Below are 22759 nucleotides of genomic sequence, written 5' to 3'. Positions count from 1 at the left end.
CACCATTTCATGAAACTAATGTGGGATCAAAGAACAGAGGTCACATTATAACACAGTAGGAAAGCATCAGGGACAGTACAAAGAGGTGACCATAAATAACACAGATAAATAGAAATTAATACTAGTACTACTGGGACGTTTTTGTTTCTGACTACCACTCGGGATCATAAAGACCCCATGTAATTTATGTGGGCTGTATTGGCAATCTTTTAATGAACTGATATAACAACATAAATTATAGCTGTTCAATGTAGCAGTCATCATTCAGTTTCCATAAATTTCACATTCAAGAGACAAACAAATAATTTAAACTGGAGTCATATTGACACCAGTGGTACTCAGTGCCAAATACTAAAAATAAACTTTAAAGTACTGTAAATATAAAAACTGGACAAGAGCAAGTAGTAGGACTTATGCTCTGACGGTTCTGTACAAACATAACTATGTATACAGATGATGATGATGATGATAATAATTTTGTTTGGCTCAGTGTACTGGTGCGAGTCTTTCATTTGGACTCCACTTCGCTGACTTGCATGTCCCTAACTTACCCCAGCTATCCAACCCAGGAAAAGGGACCTACAGTTTAACGTGACTGGCTTTGGGAACTCAAATGGGAATCCCTGGAGGGAAGATGTCGCATTTTTCCTGAAATACTATTGAGAAGATTTAAAGAATCGGCATCTGACGTTGACTGCAGAATGTATCTACTGCTGCCAACCTACATGCACAGAAGGACCACAAAGATAGGAGAAATTAGGGTTCGTATGGAGGCATATGGACAGCTATTTTCCCTTCACTCTATCTGCGAGTGGAAAAGGAAAGGAAATGACTAGTAGTGGTACACGGTATCCTCTTGTCACGTACTGTACAGTGGCTTGTGGAGTATGTGTGTAGATACAGAATATGGAACCTGAACCACATATTGTTTCTGTCAACTCCTCATGTGGTTGAGAGCCAAAGGCTACAATATACTGAAGATTTTTCACCCATAATCTGTCTAAGATTTGATCCCATGGCCTCTCAGTTCCCAGGCACATACTTTACCGCTAACTACCAAGCCTGCTGCGCATACAGAGTTCACCAGAAAAATGTATATGCAAATTAAGAAACAAAAAGTATTACTTATTTTACATTTAATAATTGATCACACATGTTGTACAACCTTCAGTTTAGTACATGGTTACTTTAAATGTTCAAAATGTTCACCACTGGCAGCTATACACATAACAGAATGACGAGAGGTCGCCGCAACTACATCAGTCCACGTTACAGTGGAGATCGCTGCCTATGTCGCTGTAATCTCTTGCTGAAGTTCCTCCAGCATGCGTGGCTTGCTTCGATAGACGTTATCTTCCACAGTTCCCCACAAGTAAAAGTCCATAGGTGTTAGATCTGGTGAACATGGAGAGAACTCAATGGGCCCTCTTCGTTCAATCCAATGCCCCGGAAAACTGTCATCCAGGAAAGCTCTTACAGCTAGGTGGTAGTGTAGTGGTGCCCCATCCTGTTGGGAGAAGACCTCTTCATCAGCTCTGTAAAGTGCACGTATACCTGGCAAAACTGATGTGCACAACATTTCCAGGTACACATCTCCAGTGACAGTAGCATCAAAGAAAAAGGGTCTTACTAAGCCCCTAGATGATAGTCCACACCACACATGAACCCCTGGTAGATTGACCGCTTCATCCACATAAGCATGCAGATTTTCCGGTGCCCAGTACACACTGTTATGCCAATTCATGGTTCCACTAAGTTTAAATTGTGCCTAGTCACTCCACACTACCTTCATCACAAATTGTTCATCATCAGTTACCGTTTGCTGATAATATTCGCAAAATTGCATTCAGCTATCAGGATCATCATCATTAATCGCATGCAGTAATCATGGAATGTAAACTTTTCACTTTGCAGCTTTCAGAATTCTTTGTACACTTTTATTGCCAACTCCCACTTTACGTGCACACTGCGTAGCAGACTTCTGTGGAGAATTAACAAACGTTTCCAACACGAGAGCTGACGAAGGAGAACTTGTAGCTGTATGCTGTTTTCCTGAGCTTCCTTTGTGAATATCACAAATCGTTCCATACAATTCAAACTTGTCAACGATGCATTTAATTGTTGCACAGGTTGGCGGTTCTGTTTCACACTCCCGCCTCCACTGACGTTGCACTTCAACGGCATTATCAAACTTGAAAAACTACTTCACAATAAATTTTTGTTGCTCGAATGTCAAGCATGCTCCAGCCATCTTGTTTTCTCAATACCGAGATGAAAGTACTAACATCCGTTGAGCCAAAGATCATACTGCAACACACTCATAACTCAAATCAAATGACAATATCGATATCTCGATAGGTCCTGAAAAAGAGTGTATACATTTTTCTGTTCATCTAGCCCTATAGGGTTTAATAAGTGAGTTTGCGATGTATCAAAACATGGAAATGCCCATATCTTTTGATTGTACTAACAAGCTACAATTTTTTACACTGCCAAGGGATTGCAGACCCTGGTATTTGACATAAAATTCAACTTCATACCTCTACCTGTTCCTGAGAAATAAAGGATCTTAACAGAGAGATACATAGAAAGAAGGATCCTTTATTGTATGATTATATGATAGCGGAACAAACACTGGTAGCAGTTACTTCTGTAAAATATCTGGGAGTATGCGTACGGAACGATTTGAAGTGGAATGATCATATAAAACTAATTGTTGGTAAGGCGGGTACCAGGTTGAGATTCATTGGGAGAGTGCTTAGAAAATGTAGTCCATCAACAAAGGAGGTGGCTTACAAAACACTCGTTCGACCTATACTTGAGTATTGCTCATCAGTGTGGGATCCGTACCAGGTCGGGTTGACGGAGGAGATAGAGAAGATCCAAAGAAGAGCGGCGCGTTTCGTCACTGGGTTATTTGGTAACCGTGATAGCGTTACGGAGATGTTTAATAAACTCAAGTGGCAGACTCTGCAAGAGAGGCGCTCTGCATCGCGGTGTAGCTTGCTCGCCAGGTTTCGAGAGGGTGCGTTTCTGGATGAGGTATCGAATATATTGCTTCCCCCTACTTATACTTCCCGAGGAGATCACGAATGTAAAATTAGAGAGATTAGAGCGAGCACGGAGGCTTTCAGACAGTCGTTCTTCCCGCGAACCATACGCGACTGGAACAGGAAAGGGAGGTAATGACAGTGGCACGTAAAGTGCCCTCCGCCACACACCGTTGGGTGGCTTGCGGAGTATCAATGTAGATGTAGATGTAGAGACACAGAGATGGACAACAAAGTGATCTTACAAGGGTTCTGTTTACCGATTGAGGTATGGAAGCCTAAAAAGGTACAAAACATCATTGGATACAACTGACTCAGACAGAGAAAGCCATACTTTGAGAGTAACAGTTTTGAAACCCACGGAAATATACAGGTTGATTCAAAAAGAATACCACACAACTTTGAAAATCTGTATTTAAGCAAAGAAACATTATGGAACCTTGGGTAAGTAATCAATGTGAAGAGTACTTAACAAAGCTTTTTTCTATGGAAAATAAGTTCATAAATGTTCAATGTGATCCCCTCCAGAGACTCGACCAACATGAACCCGATACTCGAACTTGTTCCACAATCTCTGTACCATCTCCGGCGTAACAGTTTGGATAGCTGAAGTTACTTCTTCTGTAAGTTCCTCAAAGTTAGCTGGTACAGGCAGTCAAAACACCATGTCTTTAACATAGCCCCATAGAAAAAAATCACAGGGGCTGAGGTCGGGGCTTCTTGGAAGCCAGTTATGAAGTGCTCTGTGCCATGGGTACCTTCCGTTTAAATTGGCACGGACAGATAAGGGCCAATGGGGTGGTGCCCATCCTGTAGGAATACGAATTGATGTGCTTCTTCAAGTTGAGGGAACAGTCAGTTCAGTAACATTTCCAGAAAGGTTTGCCCAGTTACAGTTGCACCTTCAAAGAAAAAAGGGTCGAAAACTTTATTGGTTGAAATGGCACAGAAAACATTCACCCTAGGTGAATCACATTCATACTGAATCGTTTCTCACAGATTCTCAGTGCTCCATACACAGACATAGTGCCAACTGACTTTCTCTGTTGTGTGAAATGTTGTTTCACTGCTAAACACTAGCTTCGAAATGAACCAGTCATCTGTTTCCATTTGCTCAAGGACAAACTTGCAGAATTCGATTCTTTTCACCCTATTGACTTCAGAAAGAGCTTGAACCAGTTGTAGATAATAAGGTTTCATTACTAACCTATTTCTAAGGGCTCTCCAAGTGGTCGGATGCAGAATTTGCAGCTCTCTGCTAGCTTAGTGAATTGATTTTCCTGGACTGCGAGCAAATACTTCCTGAATGTGGCCAACATTCTCTTCTCTCGTGCACTGGCGTCCAGAACTTTTCCCTTTACACGAACATCCTTTCTTTGTAAATTGTTTATACCAACATATGATACACCACCTATCAGGAGGTCGAACACCATACTTGGTTCTAAATCCAGGCTAACAACTGTCGTCGATTCACTTATGCTGTACTCGATAACATACAAAGCTTTTCGTTGAGCAGATGCTGTCTTTGCACTGACAACAGAAATGAAGGTTACGTGGCCAACAGCACTCCTAGTGACCAAATGAGCAACCAAATGAAACTTCAAAGCTTCCTTCAATCAAAGAGAGAAAGAACGTAGCTCTCCTTTTCTTCTTTGCAGAGTTCTCGGTTTTCAAAGTTGTGGTATGCTTTTTGAATCACGCTGCATATTTCCAATGTGTTTATGTAGTCATATTGACCCCACTAGTACTAAAGGGTTAAATACAAGAGAGACTAACTTTCAAGCATGTATGAAAAACATGTCTTGTTAAGCTGGGAGAAGATGCACGGAGGTATATTTTGGCACTCTGGGAAAGGCCTTTAGGGAGAATTCTCTTTTCTACAGAGACAGCGTTGGACAAACTCGAATGCAAGACAAATACAAGTGAAATATATAATCAGAAGTATTTTACATTAGTCCATGTTCAAGGTGCTTATTGTATGAAGGTATTTCGCATAGACTCATTCGATTTCACAAGACTGTATCTTCTTCAAAAACGAAAATAAAAATTTGGGATACATTTTAAGTAATGCATCGAAACTACAAGTTTAATTTGGTGCCAATGAGTTGCCTTTTTTTCTGGGGGAGGAGTGTTGTGAAAGACTCCATCACATGATTTTCCCTTCAAACAATTTTGGGTAAACTGTGATGCTGGGGATTGTGAAATAGTTCATCATGTGCTTTTTTCATTCAAACAATATTGGGCAAATTGTGATGCTGCACAGCAACATGCTCACACAAGTAAGACAATGTCTGGATGCTTGTTGTATGTCTGGTGGAGGGCACTCTGAACATTTACAACATATAAATGAAACTTTTGACCTTAAATGTAATGTACTCCAAGGCTGTATGTGCATGCATGTAGAAGATATAGCCTTGTAAACTGAATGGTCAGTTTTAAAATTCACCGCAAGTTTCTATCTTCAGTTATGAAGAAGATACAGTCTAATGAAATCTTATTGATATTTGTTTTAAAAACATAGATACTATCTATATACGCAAGACATATTCAGGAACAAATCATAAAATGTTTTGGTGTAGAGGAAATGATTGTATCCTGCCCTTATCAAACTATGGAGAACTAGAAAACTAATTCTGATATTGTCTACAGGCACCACTTTAATTGTAGCTGGATGGATTTACATGGTTATTGTGGTGCGATGCAATAGCAGACAATTATTGAATGTCTTTTACAAGAGAGAATTGAAAGTGATCAAGCACTAATTGCATACCATACTGAATTCATTGCACGATCAGGAACAGATACTAGCAGAAAGTTAATGGTGACCGTAAGCAGAGTTCACAAATTATGATGTCACATAACAATGAAGCATTTACAGAAGACTGCTTTGATTTGATTTGATTTTTTATTGGTCCAGTTTTATCATACAGCACAAATTGTACAATTGATATTGGACAGGTCAAGATAAGTTACAATAATACACAGTATTAGCAAAATAGTAGGCAAATTAAAAATAGGTACCTATTACAATTAATTTTGTTACGCATTCAGAAATTCTCTGACAGAATAGAAATAGTGCTTTATTAGAAATGGCTTTAATTTAGCTTTAAATATTGGATGAGTAGCATTTTTTATTTCCTCTGGTATCTTATTGTGTAGTATTACACCAATGTTAATTATGCTCCTCTGATAGGTGGTTGTTCTGTGATATTTTTTATGTATAGTTGATTTCCCTCTGGTACTATAGTTGTGTACGTTTTTGTTCTGTAACAGTTTGCCTGTTTTCAGGAGTTAGTCCCTAGTGAACAAGATAGTTTCATAAATGAATAAACTTGGAACATTTAGAACACCAAGTTCAGTAAAATGGGATTTACAGGACTCCATCTTTTTAAGGCCACAAATTATTCTTAGAGCTCTTTTTTGCATTCTAAAAACCTTTAAACTGTGAGTTGAGTATCCCCAGAAAAAGATCCCATATCAGACTAGTGAGTGGAACTGTGCATAGTATGCCTGCAGTACTGTTGTTTTGCTTGTTGTAGACTTCAAAATTCTTAGGCCATAGCACACAGATGATAGTTTTCTAGACAAGTTATTTATATGTGTGTCCCACTTTAAGTCTTGCTGAACCCATGGACCCAAAAATTTTGTGACACGTTTTCTAGGGGATCATTTTTTAATTGTGCTTGAATAGACATTTGATTAGTTGGAGTAATTAAATGAAAATCCACACACACAGTTTTTTTCAGTATTTATAATGAGTTTGTTTTTTGTGAACCACTCAAAGTCTTTTCATAGAACTTTCAGCTGTGGACTGCAAAGTTTCTGGACTGGATCCAGTGAGCAATATGCTGGTGTCATCAGCAAACAGGGTAGTTTTTGTGGGACTCATATATTCAACTAAGTCATCCACATAAATCAAGAAGAGTAGTGGACCATATTTTATTGGTAGTTGACTAGAAAGAAAGGAGTTGTTTCTTGTTTTATTCATTTTGTTGAATTCATACTGAAGTGATACTTTCTGCCTGCGGGTTTTTTAGGTATGAACACAACCAGCTATGTGCTAACCTCTTACTCCTCGCCTATCTAATTTTTCGAGCAGAATGTTATGGTCCAGGACATCAAAGGCTTTTGATAGATCTAGAAAAATACTTGCAGCTAATTTATGTTGAACAAGGGATTTTAAAATGCAATCTAAGAATTCGAAAATTGCTGTCTGTGTAGATTTAGACTTTCTAAAACCATGTTGTTGTACTGTAAGAGGTGCATATTTATTTATGAAACTTAAAAGCCTGTCATAGAAGAGTTTTTCTAGAATTTTTGAGAAGGAACTTAACTGTGACATGGGTCGGTAGTTCGATATTTTTTCAGAAGAACCTTTTTTTGGTAGTGGTGAACCTTTTGCTATTTTAAAAAGTATCTGGAAATACACCAGTTTTTAAAGAGAGGTTGAAAATTTTTGCCAAGGGGTTTGCTATGTGGTGAGCATATGCTTTTAATATGAAATCAGGTACTTCATCAAGACCACTTGACATTTTATTGCTTAATGATTTAATTTTATTTATAATTTCACTGGGTTTGTTTCATAAACATACATGGAAGCAGTCGAGATCACTGACTTGCTGGAGAAACTTGGGACTGGTCCTTGACAGTGTACTTGAATGAGGTCTTCAACAAGTGAAGTGAAGTATTCATTGAATTTTTCCACAACTGAATTTGGGTCTGTCACTTTTGAGCCTTATAGTGTTAATGATACATTCTTTTCCTTTGGAGCTGAACTACAAGTTTCTTACTTTATAATGCTCCACGTGGATCTCATTTTGTTGGATGAGTTTCTTATCAAATTGTCATTTCACATAATTTTTGCCTATTTGACTACTCTACCATAGATTCTATTGTAGGCTTTTGAATAATCTGCGAATTATTGGGTTACTCTATATTTCTTACAACAGTACTGCAGAAATCTGTTTCTCTCACTGGAAATTTTTATGCCTATAGTTACCCATTGCTTATTATTGTTAGGTTTTACTGTTTTTACTACTTTTGAAAATGCTACATTAAAATAGTGAAGAAAGATGCTCTGAAAACTCATGTACATGCTATCAACTTTGTTCTGAGTGGCGATGCTTTCCCAGTTTTCCTTCGCCAGTAAGAGATTAAAAATTCTAACGTTATCTTCAGAAAAGGTTCTCTTTTCAACTACTTTTTCGGAACTGCTACTACTTGTTGGCATTTCTATACACAGCAGCTGTGCCTCATGATCGCTATAACCCATGCTCAGTACTCTGCTCGTGAAACTGTGATCTGTTTCTGAGATGAATACTTGGTCAATAATGGAATCTGGGCATTCTGTTAATCTTGTTGGCCAGTGCATTGTGGGGATCATATTGAATGTATTGGTCATGTTTGGTGTTTTGGGGTACTCAGTACTTTCATTATTAGGGGACAAAAGCTTTAAACACAGTTATGAACACAGAAACAACTGTCTTCAATAGTGAGAAATTTATTTAATTTTACTGATCACTCAAAAAATGCTAGGCACACGCATGCTATCAGCTTCTGCCAAACAGTTTCAACTTCAGGAAGATTGTAGCTGATACATTAGTTCTTAAAACAGATATCACTCTGATCAACAGCTATGAAAAAGATTCTTTGCAACCAAAAGCAAGCCAGCTTTCATGAAGGATGATAAAATGTATTTAGTTAATGCAATTGGAACTGTAACTTGAGCTTTACAAATGCCACAAAACTCTTTATCCTTTCCACTACATACAGTAATTGTGAGTCAACCCATTATTCACACAAGTGTAATTATTTGAGATTTTGATGACTACAGTAATGATTTAACGAGTTGTATATGTCATTGGGAACATCAAGCTGCTCTGTGGCCCACAATACAAGGTCTGTTCAAAAAATTCCGAAACTTCACCCACAAATTTTTTCTATGCTTACCTTAACTTATTACGCATGATCTCGTTCGAAATACTCTCCTCAACAAATCATACCCACTCCCAATGACATTTCCACCTCTGGAAGCAGTCTTGGTACTCCACTTGATGGATCGTGTGAAGTGCCATCTGTGAATTTTCTTATATATCGTCTTTATCATTGGAAATATTTCTCATTTCAATGGGGTTTTCAATTATAGAAATAAAAAAAGTCTGCAGGGGCCATGTCTGAATGTGTGGGTGCTTTATCGTGATGCAAGAGCCATGAATTGTCTTGCCACATTTCAGGCTGTTACCTTCTCACATTTTCTCGCAAGTGTCGCCACACATCCCGATAGTACCATTGATTAACAGTTTGCCCCTGTGGCACAAATTCATGATCAACTAATCCTTTGAAGTCAAAGAGAACTATCAGCATGGCTTTGACATTTGACCCGACCTGATGAGCTTTTTTTCGTCTTGGGGAACCTTTCCCGACCCATTGTAAAGACTGAACGTTGGTCTAAACATCGTAATCGTAGATCCACATATCATTACCAGTTATGATTCTCTTAAGGAACATCTCATTCTCATTTGCTCAATCCAAAAGCTCTTCACAGATTGCGAGGTGACTGTCTTTCTGGTCTCGACTCATGAGCCATGGGAAGAACTTGGCAGCAACATGATGCATTCCAAGATGACATGATCCAACTTAAATGTTACATTCTTCAGCAGTCTCTTGCGCAGTGAGTCTTTGATTGGCATGCACAATTTCATTGACATTCGTGACATGAACGTCATTAGTAGACGTCAAAGGTCATCATGGACAAGGGTAATTATTAACTTCTGTTAGGCCATTTTTAAACCATGTGAACCATTCAACACCAAGTACAACTTAAGCAGTCATCACCATAGGCTTCCTACATCATCTGGTGTATCTTTGTAAAGGTTTTCTTGAGTTTCATGCAAAATTTAATGCAGATGGGTTGCTACTCTAACTTTGCCATCTTGAAATTCGCAAACAGTGCGACAACATTCTACTCAATACAGCACTGAACAATAACTAACAGACATACAACACTGAAACTTACGGCAGTTACTCATTAAACACAAGTGTGTGCAGAAGTGCCAACCCCATTTCTTTCCAAATTAAGAATTTTCCAGAATGTCCTGAACAGACCTTTTATATCTCCTCAACAACCAAGTAAGTGTACAAGAGATGACAGCACCATAAGTCCTGTTGTAGTCCCTGCAAGTTGCGACAGTTGGATCAGGTAACTCATTTTCTTGATGGTCGAGAAATCTCTTAAGAACCAGTAGAATAACATATGTACTTCCTTCTCCCTTCATACTCTCCCACACTATACATGAGGAAATTCAAGATGACTGGACAGCCAAAAGCATTTCCTTTTTCCAGCCTCCAATACCAAACAAGTGAGTCAAGATATTGTTTAAAATATTACAAAATGAGTGATAAAAATTCTGGTCTGATTTACCAATTTTGAACTGGAATGCCCATTCTCAAAATGTACACTTTGTTATTAAGCATAACTAGATATACAATATGGTGCCAAAAGACATGAATAGCTTCTGTACAGGAAGCCAAACTGTGGGCAAAAAGTACTCTCATTAATAAGTTAGCCTATGTGTCACGCTGCTAAACTTGAGTGACACTACCAGGTGTAGCAGTATGACACAAAGTCTAACTTATCAATGAAAGTACTTGTTGCCTGCAGATTGGCTATCTGTACAGTAGCTAGTCATGCCTTTTGGTACCATATTGTACAACAACCATCAGTCATTCCTATAACGAGATGCGTGATTTGAGAATGGGCATGTCAGCCCAAAACCAGAACTCTGCAAGCAAAATTGTATATTCGTGCAACTGAGACAGACAAAATAAACAATTATGAAATTTCCTCATTATGAGCAGTTTCAGACCTAACATCCTGAGGCGGCATGCCTCGAATCAGCAAATTTACAAGTTGGGAATGAATTTATACAATGGAATAGTGACTCTGAATTATCACACAGTTTTGTATTCATACATTTCTTTTGATTCAAGTTTCAATCAAATATATGCTACCAACCTTAGAGAAACAACCTATGTTAATATACTGTAGAATATAGTGTGTGATATTGCTAATTGAGGATGAACTGAAGGAAATGACCCCTCGGAGGACAAGGAGAAAAGACAAAGCTCATGTGGATGTATGGCCACAAATGCATTTCAAGGGAGGTCACCCACTTCAAGGTAGAGAACTTCAAGGCAGAGACAAAATATCTTTTGACAGTTACCCCACTATCATCACCAGGCAGGTGACTTGGTAGCATGGGGCAAGCTACATATTTCCAGCGACAACTGCCACTATCCTTACCATTTACATGTGCAGGTCTTATTACCTACAGACTTGCCTCCACAATGACAGTTCTGTCACTGGTTCGAATCACAGGGTATCATCGTGCTGGAATTTCAGCCATCCACCATATTCCAAGATAGGGCCACCTTTCCATGAGGCGTTATTGTCAACCTTCACAATACCAAACTGTGAACTATCAAGAATCCCCGCGGTACGGTGACAGTGAACCATCGGCACCAGTTCAGCATCAATGTGTAGGCAGGCATTATTGGTGACAGCCTCTTGTGGCCAGTTACCCTTCCAGAATGCCTCATATGAGAGGCGTATTTGCCCTTCCTGTGGTCGACCCTGCCTTCGCTGCTGGGAAATGAGCCTTTGGATGTACGAAGTGTAATGCAGTTACTACATTACGGTGCTCCAGCTTACTTCCCTCTTGAGTTGAAGGGCTGAACTACCAGTACAGACAGAACATTCCCACTTGCCTGGTGTGTTCTCATGTAAGCTTTCAACCACAGAAACCCACACAGTCAAAGCTCTTTTATCTCCACCTCCACGTGGAAGGCATTTCTGTGTGACCTTCCCTCCTCCTTATCTTCTTGTTTGCTGTAGTTAGCCCCCATTTAGCAAATCATACTGAAAATAGGTTCCGTTATAATCCAAATAATATTACTCAATAGTTGACGTCTGTCACCTGATGCTACAGTGTTGCCACGTCTGCTGCCGGCTACTACTCGGTTATAGGCAACACACAAACATAGGAAATCACTTCACGTATTGTGTGACATGGTGGAATGTCGGCAGCAGCCATGACGGGAATGGAAGATGCTCTGTCTACAGCTGATTTTAAGCAACCAACGAATAAACTGCAGCAGACAATGGGTTTTGTAGTCTTGAATTTAAATTCGTGTCCTAACCTACCCATAACCTAGTGTTGTGCAATGTATCCAGGAAATAGGCGGTCAACAGTCTGCGGCAGAACTAAAATTACAATTGCTTTGTACACGGCATTTAAGGCTAACCTCTATGGGACAACTCAAGACAGAAAAAATTCATAATACATTTGTTTGCATTGTCATCTTCAGCAGCAAAGTTTCAGTTTCAGCAGTAAAAGCAAACTGAAATTTCTTACTGTCATTAATTACCTGTAACTATCCACACACTGGCTACATGGAAAGCTGCGTTACCAACTGATAAGCAGTCCTGGTTTGCTCTTGGTTGCAGATTATAGGCAATACAAGCAGATTCCAAATGAACAAAGAATGATAGGATGAAAAATCAGAGCAAATAAAAAAGTATTAGAAATAAAAAAATACATTTAAATCAACTAACTGAATAAAAATTATAATCAAAGTCTTCAGATTAGAATTAGAAAAATACAAATTTTCTCTGCATTTGACAATATTCGAACTATTGAACGTCAGATTTATAAGCTAACCACTACGCTATGCCATTACACTGTATTTATGACTCTGGTGACCCAGTCACCACAATTAATTGATAGGACAGCCTTCAAAAATTTGGCTTCATGCAACGGCGTGCGAAGCTTATCTAATGTAAGCTGATCTAAACACATCAGAGAAGAAAGACAGTCAAAGGATTGAAAGTGAACTAGTTGTGGCAGTTGGGCAAAGGCGAACTGTTTGGGCGTCACGTTGAGTGCTCTCACTGAACGGAACAAGCAACAATGCATGAAGTGTCAACTATCAAGTAATTTTAATTGACCTATGGACTTCTTCATGATAGCGAGAAGTCCAGAATGGAAAGAGGAGACAGGCAACGAAATTCTTTATAAACAAAACTATTCTCAGCAGGCTTAAAGAACATTTTATATCCTTGAACTGAGAAAATAAAGAAGGGGTGCCTGTAAATAGAGCAAACATTCACCAACTTCATCTTGCTGATGACACTGTACTGTCTGCCTCTAGGACAAATAAACTTCAACACTTTATCTTTAAATGTGAACATTTTTGGTTAGGCTTTGCCATGACTATTATTGATATCAAATGAAACAAGTTTACTGTTACCAGTCACTGTTTATTTATCTCCACAATGTGTTTCAAAGGTTTAAACCTCCATCATCACATGGATTTACATTAGCATGGTGTGTGTGTGTGTGTGTGTGTGTGTGTGTGTGTGTGTGTGTGTGTGTGTGTGATGATTTTTTGGAAGAACTTATGGCACTGTTTAGTGAAGAAACAAAACATTATTTTGGAACATGGTTTTGGTGTTGTTTTTTTGTGTGACAAAAACTAAACATATATCTAATGGTAAAAATAAAATAAGTCAAACAGAGCACCTCCAGTGGCACAGATTCCTTTCACTGTCATAACACATCAAATGTATACTGTCATATTTTGGAAACAAATGTGGCATCTGGGAACCATTATATGCAACAATCATATAGCAGAAGAGAAACACTGTCACAAAGTACAAGGAATATACATCATAACAACATTATTACAGAATAAGTTTTAAAGGCTTTTGGAGATCTTTGTTTTGAAGTGTCGAATACATGCATTGTAATAAATATTTCAGGTGGTATATAAATTCATTTTTGTCAAGTTTATATAGCTTAAACTTCATACTCATCTATATAATCAGCTGACATGATGTAAACCTTAAGTACAATAATTATGTTGGCTCCAGTGTTAAAATTATACATAAATAGCAATTTTGGTTGGAATTCACAGATAGGAATGAAAGAATGGAGGCAGTGGGAGAGGAAAGGAAAGAGAATGACAGAGGGAAAGAGAGGGTGGAACAAGTGATTGAATGAGAGCAAACTTTTCAAAAGCAAGGGGTTCTTAAGGTTATATCTGTCACATGTAATAACTGCCTAAAGGTTGAGGTAATACATTGGTTAATGTTTTAAAATATGCATATAGATGTACAATTTGTGTCATTAGTTAATGTACCTATAGTTTCAAGCTGACAAGGAGTACAAGCTGTTGGTGTGGTGGCATATTTATCAATGAGGTCAATTCCATGGGGGATGTCATGGTAACATAACTAAATATTTATGGTAAATATTAAGGTGCGCGCACATGCGCACACACACATTGCAAATTTAATAATGTAGGCAATTGCTGAAAACAGAGATGATACTAATGTAAATATTGTCATTTGAGATGGATTCAGATTGTTTTGTTTGGTGTTTGTATATTAGGAGTGTTTCAAAGAGGTCTAGTTTTTTGCCTTTAGGTTGGATCTGTAGAATGCTGATACTTGTGTCGTTAACATGATGTTTTGTTTCATGCAGGTGGGTGATCATTGCTGATGTGCGGTATTTTTTGTTTTTTAAATGCTGCCATGTGTTCTTTGAATCTAATCACAAATCACCTACCTGTGCCAGTGATTAAAATGGTGGTATCATCTACATACCTGTAGTAGTAGATGATATTTTTGAGGTGGTGGTGGTTGGAATTCAGGATTTTGTCTTCTAAATTACTTATAAATATGTCAGCTAACAATCTGGAAAGGTTTGAGCCCTTTGCCAGGCCATCTGCTTGTTTGTAGATTTTATTGTTGAATTTGAAATAGTTGTGTGGAAGTGTGAATTCAAGCAAGTCCATTAGTTCAGCAATATCAGTCGAAGGAATTTTTTTGTGCTTTTGTAGGTTGGCATTAATTTTGAATGTGTATGCTCCTTTGAGGATTTTGAAGGGCATTTAGTTGAGTTTGAATGTTTGGCTGTTCCTATAGCTCGCTATAGGCCTGATGGAGGTCCCATTTTTGTGTATCTTTGGTTGTGATCTAAGGCAAGATGATTGTGGGCTCATTGTTACAACGTTTCTTGCTTCTTGGATGGTGAGTAGAACGTTTATGTTATTTGAAATGTGTTTAATCTATTTTTGTATATTGGCTGTTGGATCTTCAAGTATTTCTGTTATGTTGTTGGCTCGGAAGAAGTCTAAAGTTTTTTCTATGTTTGTTGCTCTGTTCATTACGACAGTTGTATTACCCTTGTCAGCGCTTACAATTATTGCATTACACATGCTTAATTTAGTCTTAATAGTACATGTAAGGGCTTCTACATTTTATTGTATGCTGGGAATGGTTTTGCAATTTCCTTCTCAATTATTTCCTTGATTTTGTGGCATGCTGCTCTTCTATAATTTTGCTTCTTAAAGGCAGTGGCTGAATCTGTGTGACACTAGTGACGAGCTTCTCTTGGTTCTTTTGATCCAGTGGAGCTTGAACATCCTGCTTTAATCCTGTGCAGAGTAGTGCCTCTTCTGAACAAACAGCTATTGGAAATGGTTATAACAGCTCCATAGTAGACACCTTAAAACACTCAACAGTGGCAAAATAATCACATCACAAAAAACAAAAAGAAAACAACATCTTCCATACAATCCCATTTCTAGGTATTATTTCATATCAGATTGACAATGTCTTCAAACGAAAAGGCGTTAACATATCCTTTATTACAAACAACAAGCTTGGACAGAAGTTACCTCACATCAACACACAAAATCCACTTCATCGTACAGGTGTGTACAAAATTGAGTGTTTGCATTGTGACTGCTTCTACATAGGCCAGACTGGTAGGTCATTTGTGATTAGATTCAAAGAACACATGGCAGCACTAAAAGACACAAAATATCACAACTCAGCAACAGCCACCAACCTGCGTGAAATAAAACACCATTTTAAGAACACATCCAACCTAAAGGCAAAAAACTAGACATCCTTGAAACACTCCAGATATACAAATAGCAAACAAAACAACCTGAATCCATCATAAACGACAAAAATGACAATATTTACAATAGCATCATCTCTGTTTTCAGCAACACACACACACACACACACACACACACACACACACACACACATACCTTAATATTTTATGTTACCATGACATCCCCCAAATGTACAAGAGACTAACCTCATATACAAATATACCACCTCAACAACAGCTTGTAACCCCTCTCAGCTTGAAACTATAGGTACATCAACTTATGGCACAAACTGTGCATCTATCTGCACATTTTAAAGCATTAACCAATGTATTACCCCAACCTTTAGGCAGTTATTACATGTAACAGATGTAACCTTAAGAACCCCCTTGCTTTTGAAAGTTTGTTCTCATCCAATCACTCATTCCACCCTCTCCCTTCCTCTGCATCTCTCTTTCCCTTCCCCTCCCCCTGCCTTCAGCCTTTCATTCCTATCTGTGAACCCCAACCAAAACTGCTATTTATGTATAATTTTACCACTGGAGCCAACATAATTGTTGTACTTAAGGTTTGCAACATGTCACCTAATTATATAAATGAGTATGAGGTTTAAGCTATATAAACTTGACAAAAATGAATTTATATACCACCTGAAATATTTATTACAATGCATGTATTCGACACTTCAAAACAAAGATCTGCAAAATACTTTAAAATTTATTCTGTAATAATGTTGTTATGATGTATATTCCTTGTACTTTGTGACAATGTTTCGCTTCTGCTATATGATTCTTGCGTCTAATAGTTCCAAGATGGCATATTTGTTTACAAAATATGACAGCATACATATGATTTGTTACGACAGTGAAAGGAACCTGTGGCCACTGGAGGTACTCTATTTCACTTATTTTATTTTTACCATTAAAAAAAAAAGGAGCCATATTCTGATATAGTGTTTTGTTTCTCCACTAGACAGGGTCATCTGTTCCTCCAAAAAAATCATACCCCACACACACACACACACACACACACACACACACACACACACACACGTCATATTACCAAATCTAAATCCATCTGATGATGGAGGTTTAAACCTTTGAAACGCGCTATGGAGAATAATAAACAGTGACTGGTAAAAGTAAACTTCCTGTTTCATTCAAGGTAAACTTTAACAACAAATGGGGTAACTGGATACAGCAAATTTGTAACCATGCCTAGAAATCAATTACAATAAAAAAGTGCAATGAACAAACAGAAAAGAAAATTGTGCAAATTAACAATGATGCCATAGAATCAGCTAATAAGTTACTGTATTTAGAGCAACCGAGGACAATGATTGTATAGACAAGAAAACCAAGTAACAGAAGAGTATAAATTGTTTGGAGAGCTTTCAGAAAAAAATGAATAACATTCTGAAAAAAGTTCCCAATATGCCTGAAATGGAAAGTCTGCAATTACTGTGAGTTATGGCAGTTGGACTTAAGGCCAAACGCCATTAAGAAACTCAAGTTTGCAGTGTGTAATGGTGAGATGTGTGTTGAAAATTACTAGGCGAGAGAGGTAAACAAACAAATGTATCAGGGAAGAGACTGGAATGGAAAATGTGATTATGACTAAAAAAAATGAAATGGAAGTGTGTGGGTCTTGTAGCCATGAGGATGAATAGCAAGTGGATCAAGGGAGTTCTTGCCAGGTTTCAACACGGGGATTATGATGCTTTCCCGTCATAGCAACGGGAACTCACACTCAACCAAGATATGGTTGAAAAGGTCTAGGAGGAGTCACTGGCAGTCCACCGAGAGGTGTTTGAGCATCTGACAGTGGATGCGATCTGGCCTGGGAGCTGTATCAGGGCAAGCAGCTAGGGCACTTTGGAATTCCCACTCACTGAACGGAGCATTGTATGATTCAGAGTGGCACGTGTGAAATGAAAGGCTCCAACGTTTCAACCGCTCTCTCAGGGAGCGGAAGGCCAGTGGGTAATTTGCAGAAGTGGAACTCTGAGCAAAATGCTCCGCTAAGCGGTTTGCAATTGTGTCGGAGTCAGTACAGACTGCTCCATTCAGCGAAAGCGCAGGTACGCTGATAGAAGTCCGATAGCCATAGAGTCGCCTTATCTTGGCCCAAACCTGTGATGGAGAGGTACAGAGGCCAATGGCGGAGACATACCTTTCCCAGCACTCCTGCTTGCATTGGCGAATGAGGTGGCGGGCTCGCGTACGGAGCCGTTTAAAAGCGATGAGGTGTGCCAATGAGGGATGTTGCTTGTGATGCTGGAGTGCCCGCCTGTGATCTTTAATCGCCTCAGTGATCTCGGGCACCACCAAGGCACAGTCCTCTGCCAAGGGGACCCAGAAGAACAGGGAATGGCAGATTCTGCAGGAGTAATGATGCCGGTGGTGAGCGAGTGAACCACCGCATCAATGGAGTCATTGGAAAGAGGCTCAATAGTGGCAATGGAGGTGAACAAGTCCCAGTCAGCCTTATTCGTAGCCCATCTGCAGGGGTGCCCAGAAGAGTGACGCTGCGGCAGTGACAGAAAGATCAGAAAGTGGTCACTACTGCACAAGTCGCCATGCACATTCCACTGGACAGATTGAAATAGGCTAGGGCTGCAGATCAAAAGGTCGATGGCTGATTACGTGCTATGTGCCACATTGAAATGTGAGAAGAAACAAGTATTTAACAGAGAAAGGTCGAGCTGTGCCAATACTTGCTCAATGATGCTGCCTCAGCCTGTTGCCACTGATCCACCCCACAGGGTTATGGGCATTGAAGTTGCCCAACATAAGAAAAGATGGCGGCAATTGGGCTAATCAGTGCAGCCAAGACATGCTGCTGGACATCACCATCTGATGGAAGAGAGAGACTGCAGACAGTAACAGCCTGAGGTGTCACACCTGAACAACGACAGCCTCTAAAGGTGTTGTAGAGGGACAGACTCGCTGTAAAGAGAGTGAAGGACGTAGATGCAGACGCCACCAGATACCCTCTCATAAGCTGCCCGGTTCTTATACAAGGTCCGGCAGAAAAACCTCCCCTTTAAGGATAGCTAATAAAAACAAAACCAAATAAGGTAGAACAATTTTATTTATACTAAATAAAAGTACATATTATGCCATTTTAGAAAATACTCTTATGGTCTTACTTTTTAAATAAAACATCCCTTAAATGGCTTCCTGCACTGTCGACACACTGTTTGAGTCTTTCCCTGAAGTTATTCATTACTCTTTGAGTCATTTCAGGTGGAATAGCTTCAACCTCTTGTGTAATTGCTTCTTTCAGGGCTCGTAAAGATTGTGGATGTTGTTCATAAACTTTTGCTTTTAAATAGCCCCAAAGAAAGAAATCACAGGGCGTTAAGTCCGGCGATCGTGGGGGCCAGCCAATGTCTCCACGCAACGAGATCACATGTCCAGGAAACATTTCCTTCACCAATGCCAGTGACTGCCGCGCTGTGTGGGCAGTAGCACCATCTTGCTGGAACCACACGTTCTCTATTTCACCAAAAAGCTCCCTTAGTTGCGGTTGGAGAAAGTCGCGGAGCATGGCACAATAGCGTTCACTGTTGACGGTTAAATTCCTGTCATTTTCTTCGAAAAAGTAAGGACCGATCACTCCGGAATTGTAAACAGCACACCATACTGTTACTTTAGGGCTATGAAGTGGTCGTTGATGAAGTTCTTGGGGATTGTGTTCACACCAGTACCTGCAATTTTGGCTGTTCACTGTTCCGGCAAGGTGAAAGTGTGCTTCATCAGAAAAAATCACAATATCGTTGGGACGAATGTTCCGAAGAAGGTCTTGGCACAAACTTACACGGACACCACAGTCTCGTTCACTCAGTTCCTGCGTAGTTACAATTTTGTAAGGATGCATTTTAAGATCTCGGTGCAAGATTCTTCTCACACTTCGATCAGATATCCGTAATGCTGCCGCATGCTTTTTAGCGGATCGTCGAGGAGATTGTTGAACTGAAGCTCTAACTGCATCAACATTTCCGGGGCCTGTTGCAGTCCGTGGTCGTCCAGGTGGTTTCCTTTTTAATGCGGAACCTGTCTCACGAAAGTTAGCAACCCAAGAATAAATTGTTTTCTTATCGGGAACAGGGTCCCGTCGTCCGAGCGCAAACCGAACGCGAAAAGCACGTTGAGTATTAATAGGCGATTCGCCATTTTGAATAAAATCTTCCACTACGAAGCCACGATGTTCACCAGACCACGCCATGGCGCACACTGAAAACGGCACGTAGGCAGCTACTTAACGACGCGCCCCCCACCACTCTGCTCCTTCTACTGTCCGCTGCACGTTACTTTGTAATCGGGGAGTTTTTTATGCCGGACCCTGTAATAACCCCGATAGCCACAGAGGGCGGGGGTTCACACTGCCGGAAACCAAGTTTCCTGAAGAGCAATGCAGAGGAAAGGGTGAAGGCTGAGAAGTTGTTGGAGCTCAGCAAGATGGTGGAAAAAACCGCTGCAGTTCCACTGGAGGATGACACTGTCCATGGCTGAGATAGGCGTGAAGGGACTGAGGAGGCAGATTACGGTGCTGGGTCACCTGCTGCCATGGAGTGAGTACCGATGGGAGCGACATCCATGGTGTCTGAGGGACCGGCGAGATCTGGGTCCTCAGTGGACACCAGAATCTCCACCGATCCCCAGATGCAGAGCTTGTAGGTAGCAGTGGAGTGGGTGCCACCACAATTTCCTTGGTCTTAGGGGTCTTCGATTTCGATTTCTCACGCTGTTCCTTTGGTTGCCCTTGCTGGGAGGGCTTCTTTGATTCAGTCTCTGGGACTGAAGAGGACTGCGAAGCCCTACGACCAGCTACCTGGGGCTTCTTCAGCCCCTGGCAGGTGTCTGGTTTGCCACTGAAAGGAACCTGGGAAGGGAGTGACCCGAGAAATCCCTTCCTAGCGAGAGAAGCCAAAGAAGACTTACTCTTCTCCCGCTTAGAAGTGGGGGCCAGTGTCCCCGATGGTTGGGGGAGGGTGATGCTCCCGAGGTGGTGGTGCGGGAGCAACAGGGAGGGAAGTGCCCCCCACCATCAACTGGCAGATGTGGTCGTTTGGCTCTGAGAGCTGACTGTATGTGGTGCAATGGATGGAGCTGTAACAGGAGTGACAGTGGCGGCATAAGATGACGTCGTGTGCACGGGATGAAGCCGTTCAAATTTCCGTTTACCCTCAGTGTAGGTCAGTCACTCCAGGGTCTTGTATTCCATTATTTTCCATTCCTTCTGTAGTTGACACAGATGGGAGGTGGGGCACATGGAGTATCGGGATGGGATGGACGACCACAATTGCGACATATGAGGCTGGAAGCACAGCGGGAAGACATATGGCCGAACTTCCAACGCTTGAAGCACTGCATCGGGGGAGGGATATATGGCTTGACATCACAGCAGTAGACCATCACCTTCACCTTCTCGGGCAACGTGTCACCCTTGAAGGCCAAGATGAAGGCACCAGTGGAAACCTGATTATCCCTCGGACCCCGGTGGACGTGCCCGATGAAATGGACACCTCGTCGTTCTAAGTTGGTGCGCAGCTCGTCATTGGACTGTAAAAGAAGGTCCCTGTGGAAGATAATGCCCTGGACCATATTTAAGCTTTTATGGGGTGTGATAGTAGCAGAAACATCCCCCAGCTTCTTACAAGCGAGTAATGCCCGTGACTGGGCGGAGGATACTGTTTTTATCAAGACTGACCCGGACCGCATTTTTGACAAGCCCTCCACCTCCCCAAACTTGTCCTCTAAATGCTCTATGAAGAACTGAGACTTCATGGACACAAAGGATTCCACATCAGCTCTCGTACAGACTAGATACCGGGGCGAATACGTCTCGCTGTCATTCATATCCTTCTGTTCCTGCATTCCTCCCATGGTGTGGCCAGGGAGGGGAACGATTTGGGGTCATACATGTTTGCATTAAAGTGAGCCCTTGAACGCTTAGAGACTGCCGGTGGTTGGCCACTAGCAGGAGAAGATGTGCCATGCTTCACTGCGTGTCATCCACCCTGATGCCACCTACTCCGACCAAAGGCCCTCCCCACGGGCGCCACCCAGCCACAGCAAGGGCCACCTGGCAGGATGGCCATTGCCAGGAGTCCCGATGCCCCAGGGAGATAGGCATCTACTCCTTGGCATACATGGAGAGTTAACAGCGCAGGCATCAGTAGAGCAATCCCTGTGTTGTCAGGAGGCTATAACCAACAGGGTACATGGCGGCCCCACCACAATGGACTGGCTACCGTGGTGGATATTAGGTGGCAAGTGGTCCATGGTCATCATCAGTGCAGAAACCGACACTGCAGAGAGCCTGGAGGAAATTGCACCCAGGAATGTATCTTCGTTCATGAGATGGAGAGCAAGCGGGACTGCAATGCAACGATGAATAAGCTGGCTAAGGTCTCAATGCACGATGGACACAATGCCAAGTAAGGCGCCCCTCCCCAATTGGCTCGCTTTTCGGAATAATTTTGAAATATGGTGGTCAAACCCAAGAGGGGACCATCACATAAGGGCCAAAACGTTTGAGACTCCTTTTAGTCGCCTCTTACGACAAGCAGGAATACCGCAGGCCTATTCTTACCCCCGAACCAGCAGGAGGTAAAGATACTGGCAACATGACTGTCATCAGCATGTTATACTATTAGGGTTCTATCATCAGTTTGTTAACAGCCAGTGTCTTGTGGTGACATACTACTCTTACACATACGCAATTCTCGGTTAAAG

The 22759-nt window shown here is 40.8% G+C and overlaps 1 protein-coding gene across 3 annotated transcripts in view; it reads right to left on the bottom strand.

The window, feature by feature from the left end:
- The window catches only part of LOC124605309 (transmembrane protein 64), a 47628-nt gene that overhangs the window by 1589 nt on the left and 23280 nt on the right, over positions 1 to 22759 (bottom strand). The window contains exon 3 of one of the 3 annotated variants that reach the window (XM_047136893.1): positions 13438 to 15964. The exons of the other annotated variants lie outside the window; for them this stretch is intronic. Within the exon in view, the coding sequence (XP_046992849.1) occupies positions 15947 to 15964 (18 nt within the window). The 3' untranslated portion in view covers positions 13438 to 15946. Of the gene's footprint in view, positions 1 to 13437; positions 15965 to 22759 lie in introns of those variants that run through there. 3 annotated transcript variants of the gene reach the window in all.

The sequence above is a fragment of the Schistocerca americana genome, chromosome 3 (genome assembly GCF_021461395.2).
Source record: "Schistocerca americana isolate TAMUIC-IGC-003095 chromosome 3, iqSchAmer2.1, whole genome shotgun sequence".
NCBI classification, from domain to species: Eukaryota; Metazoa; Arthropoda; class Insecta; order Orthoptera; family Acrididae; genus Schistocerca; species Schistocerca americana.
The sequence above is the reverse complement of the archived record's forward strand: the minus strand, read 5'-3'. Positions and strand labels throughout refer to the sequence as shown.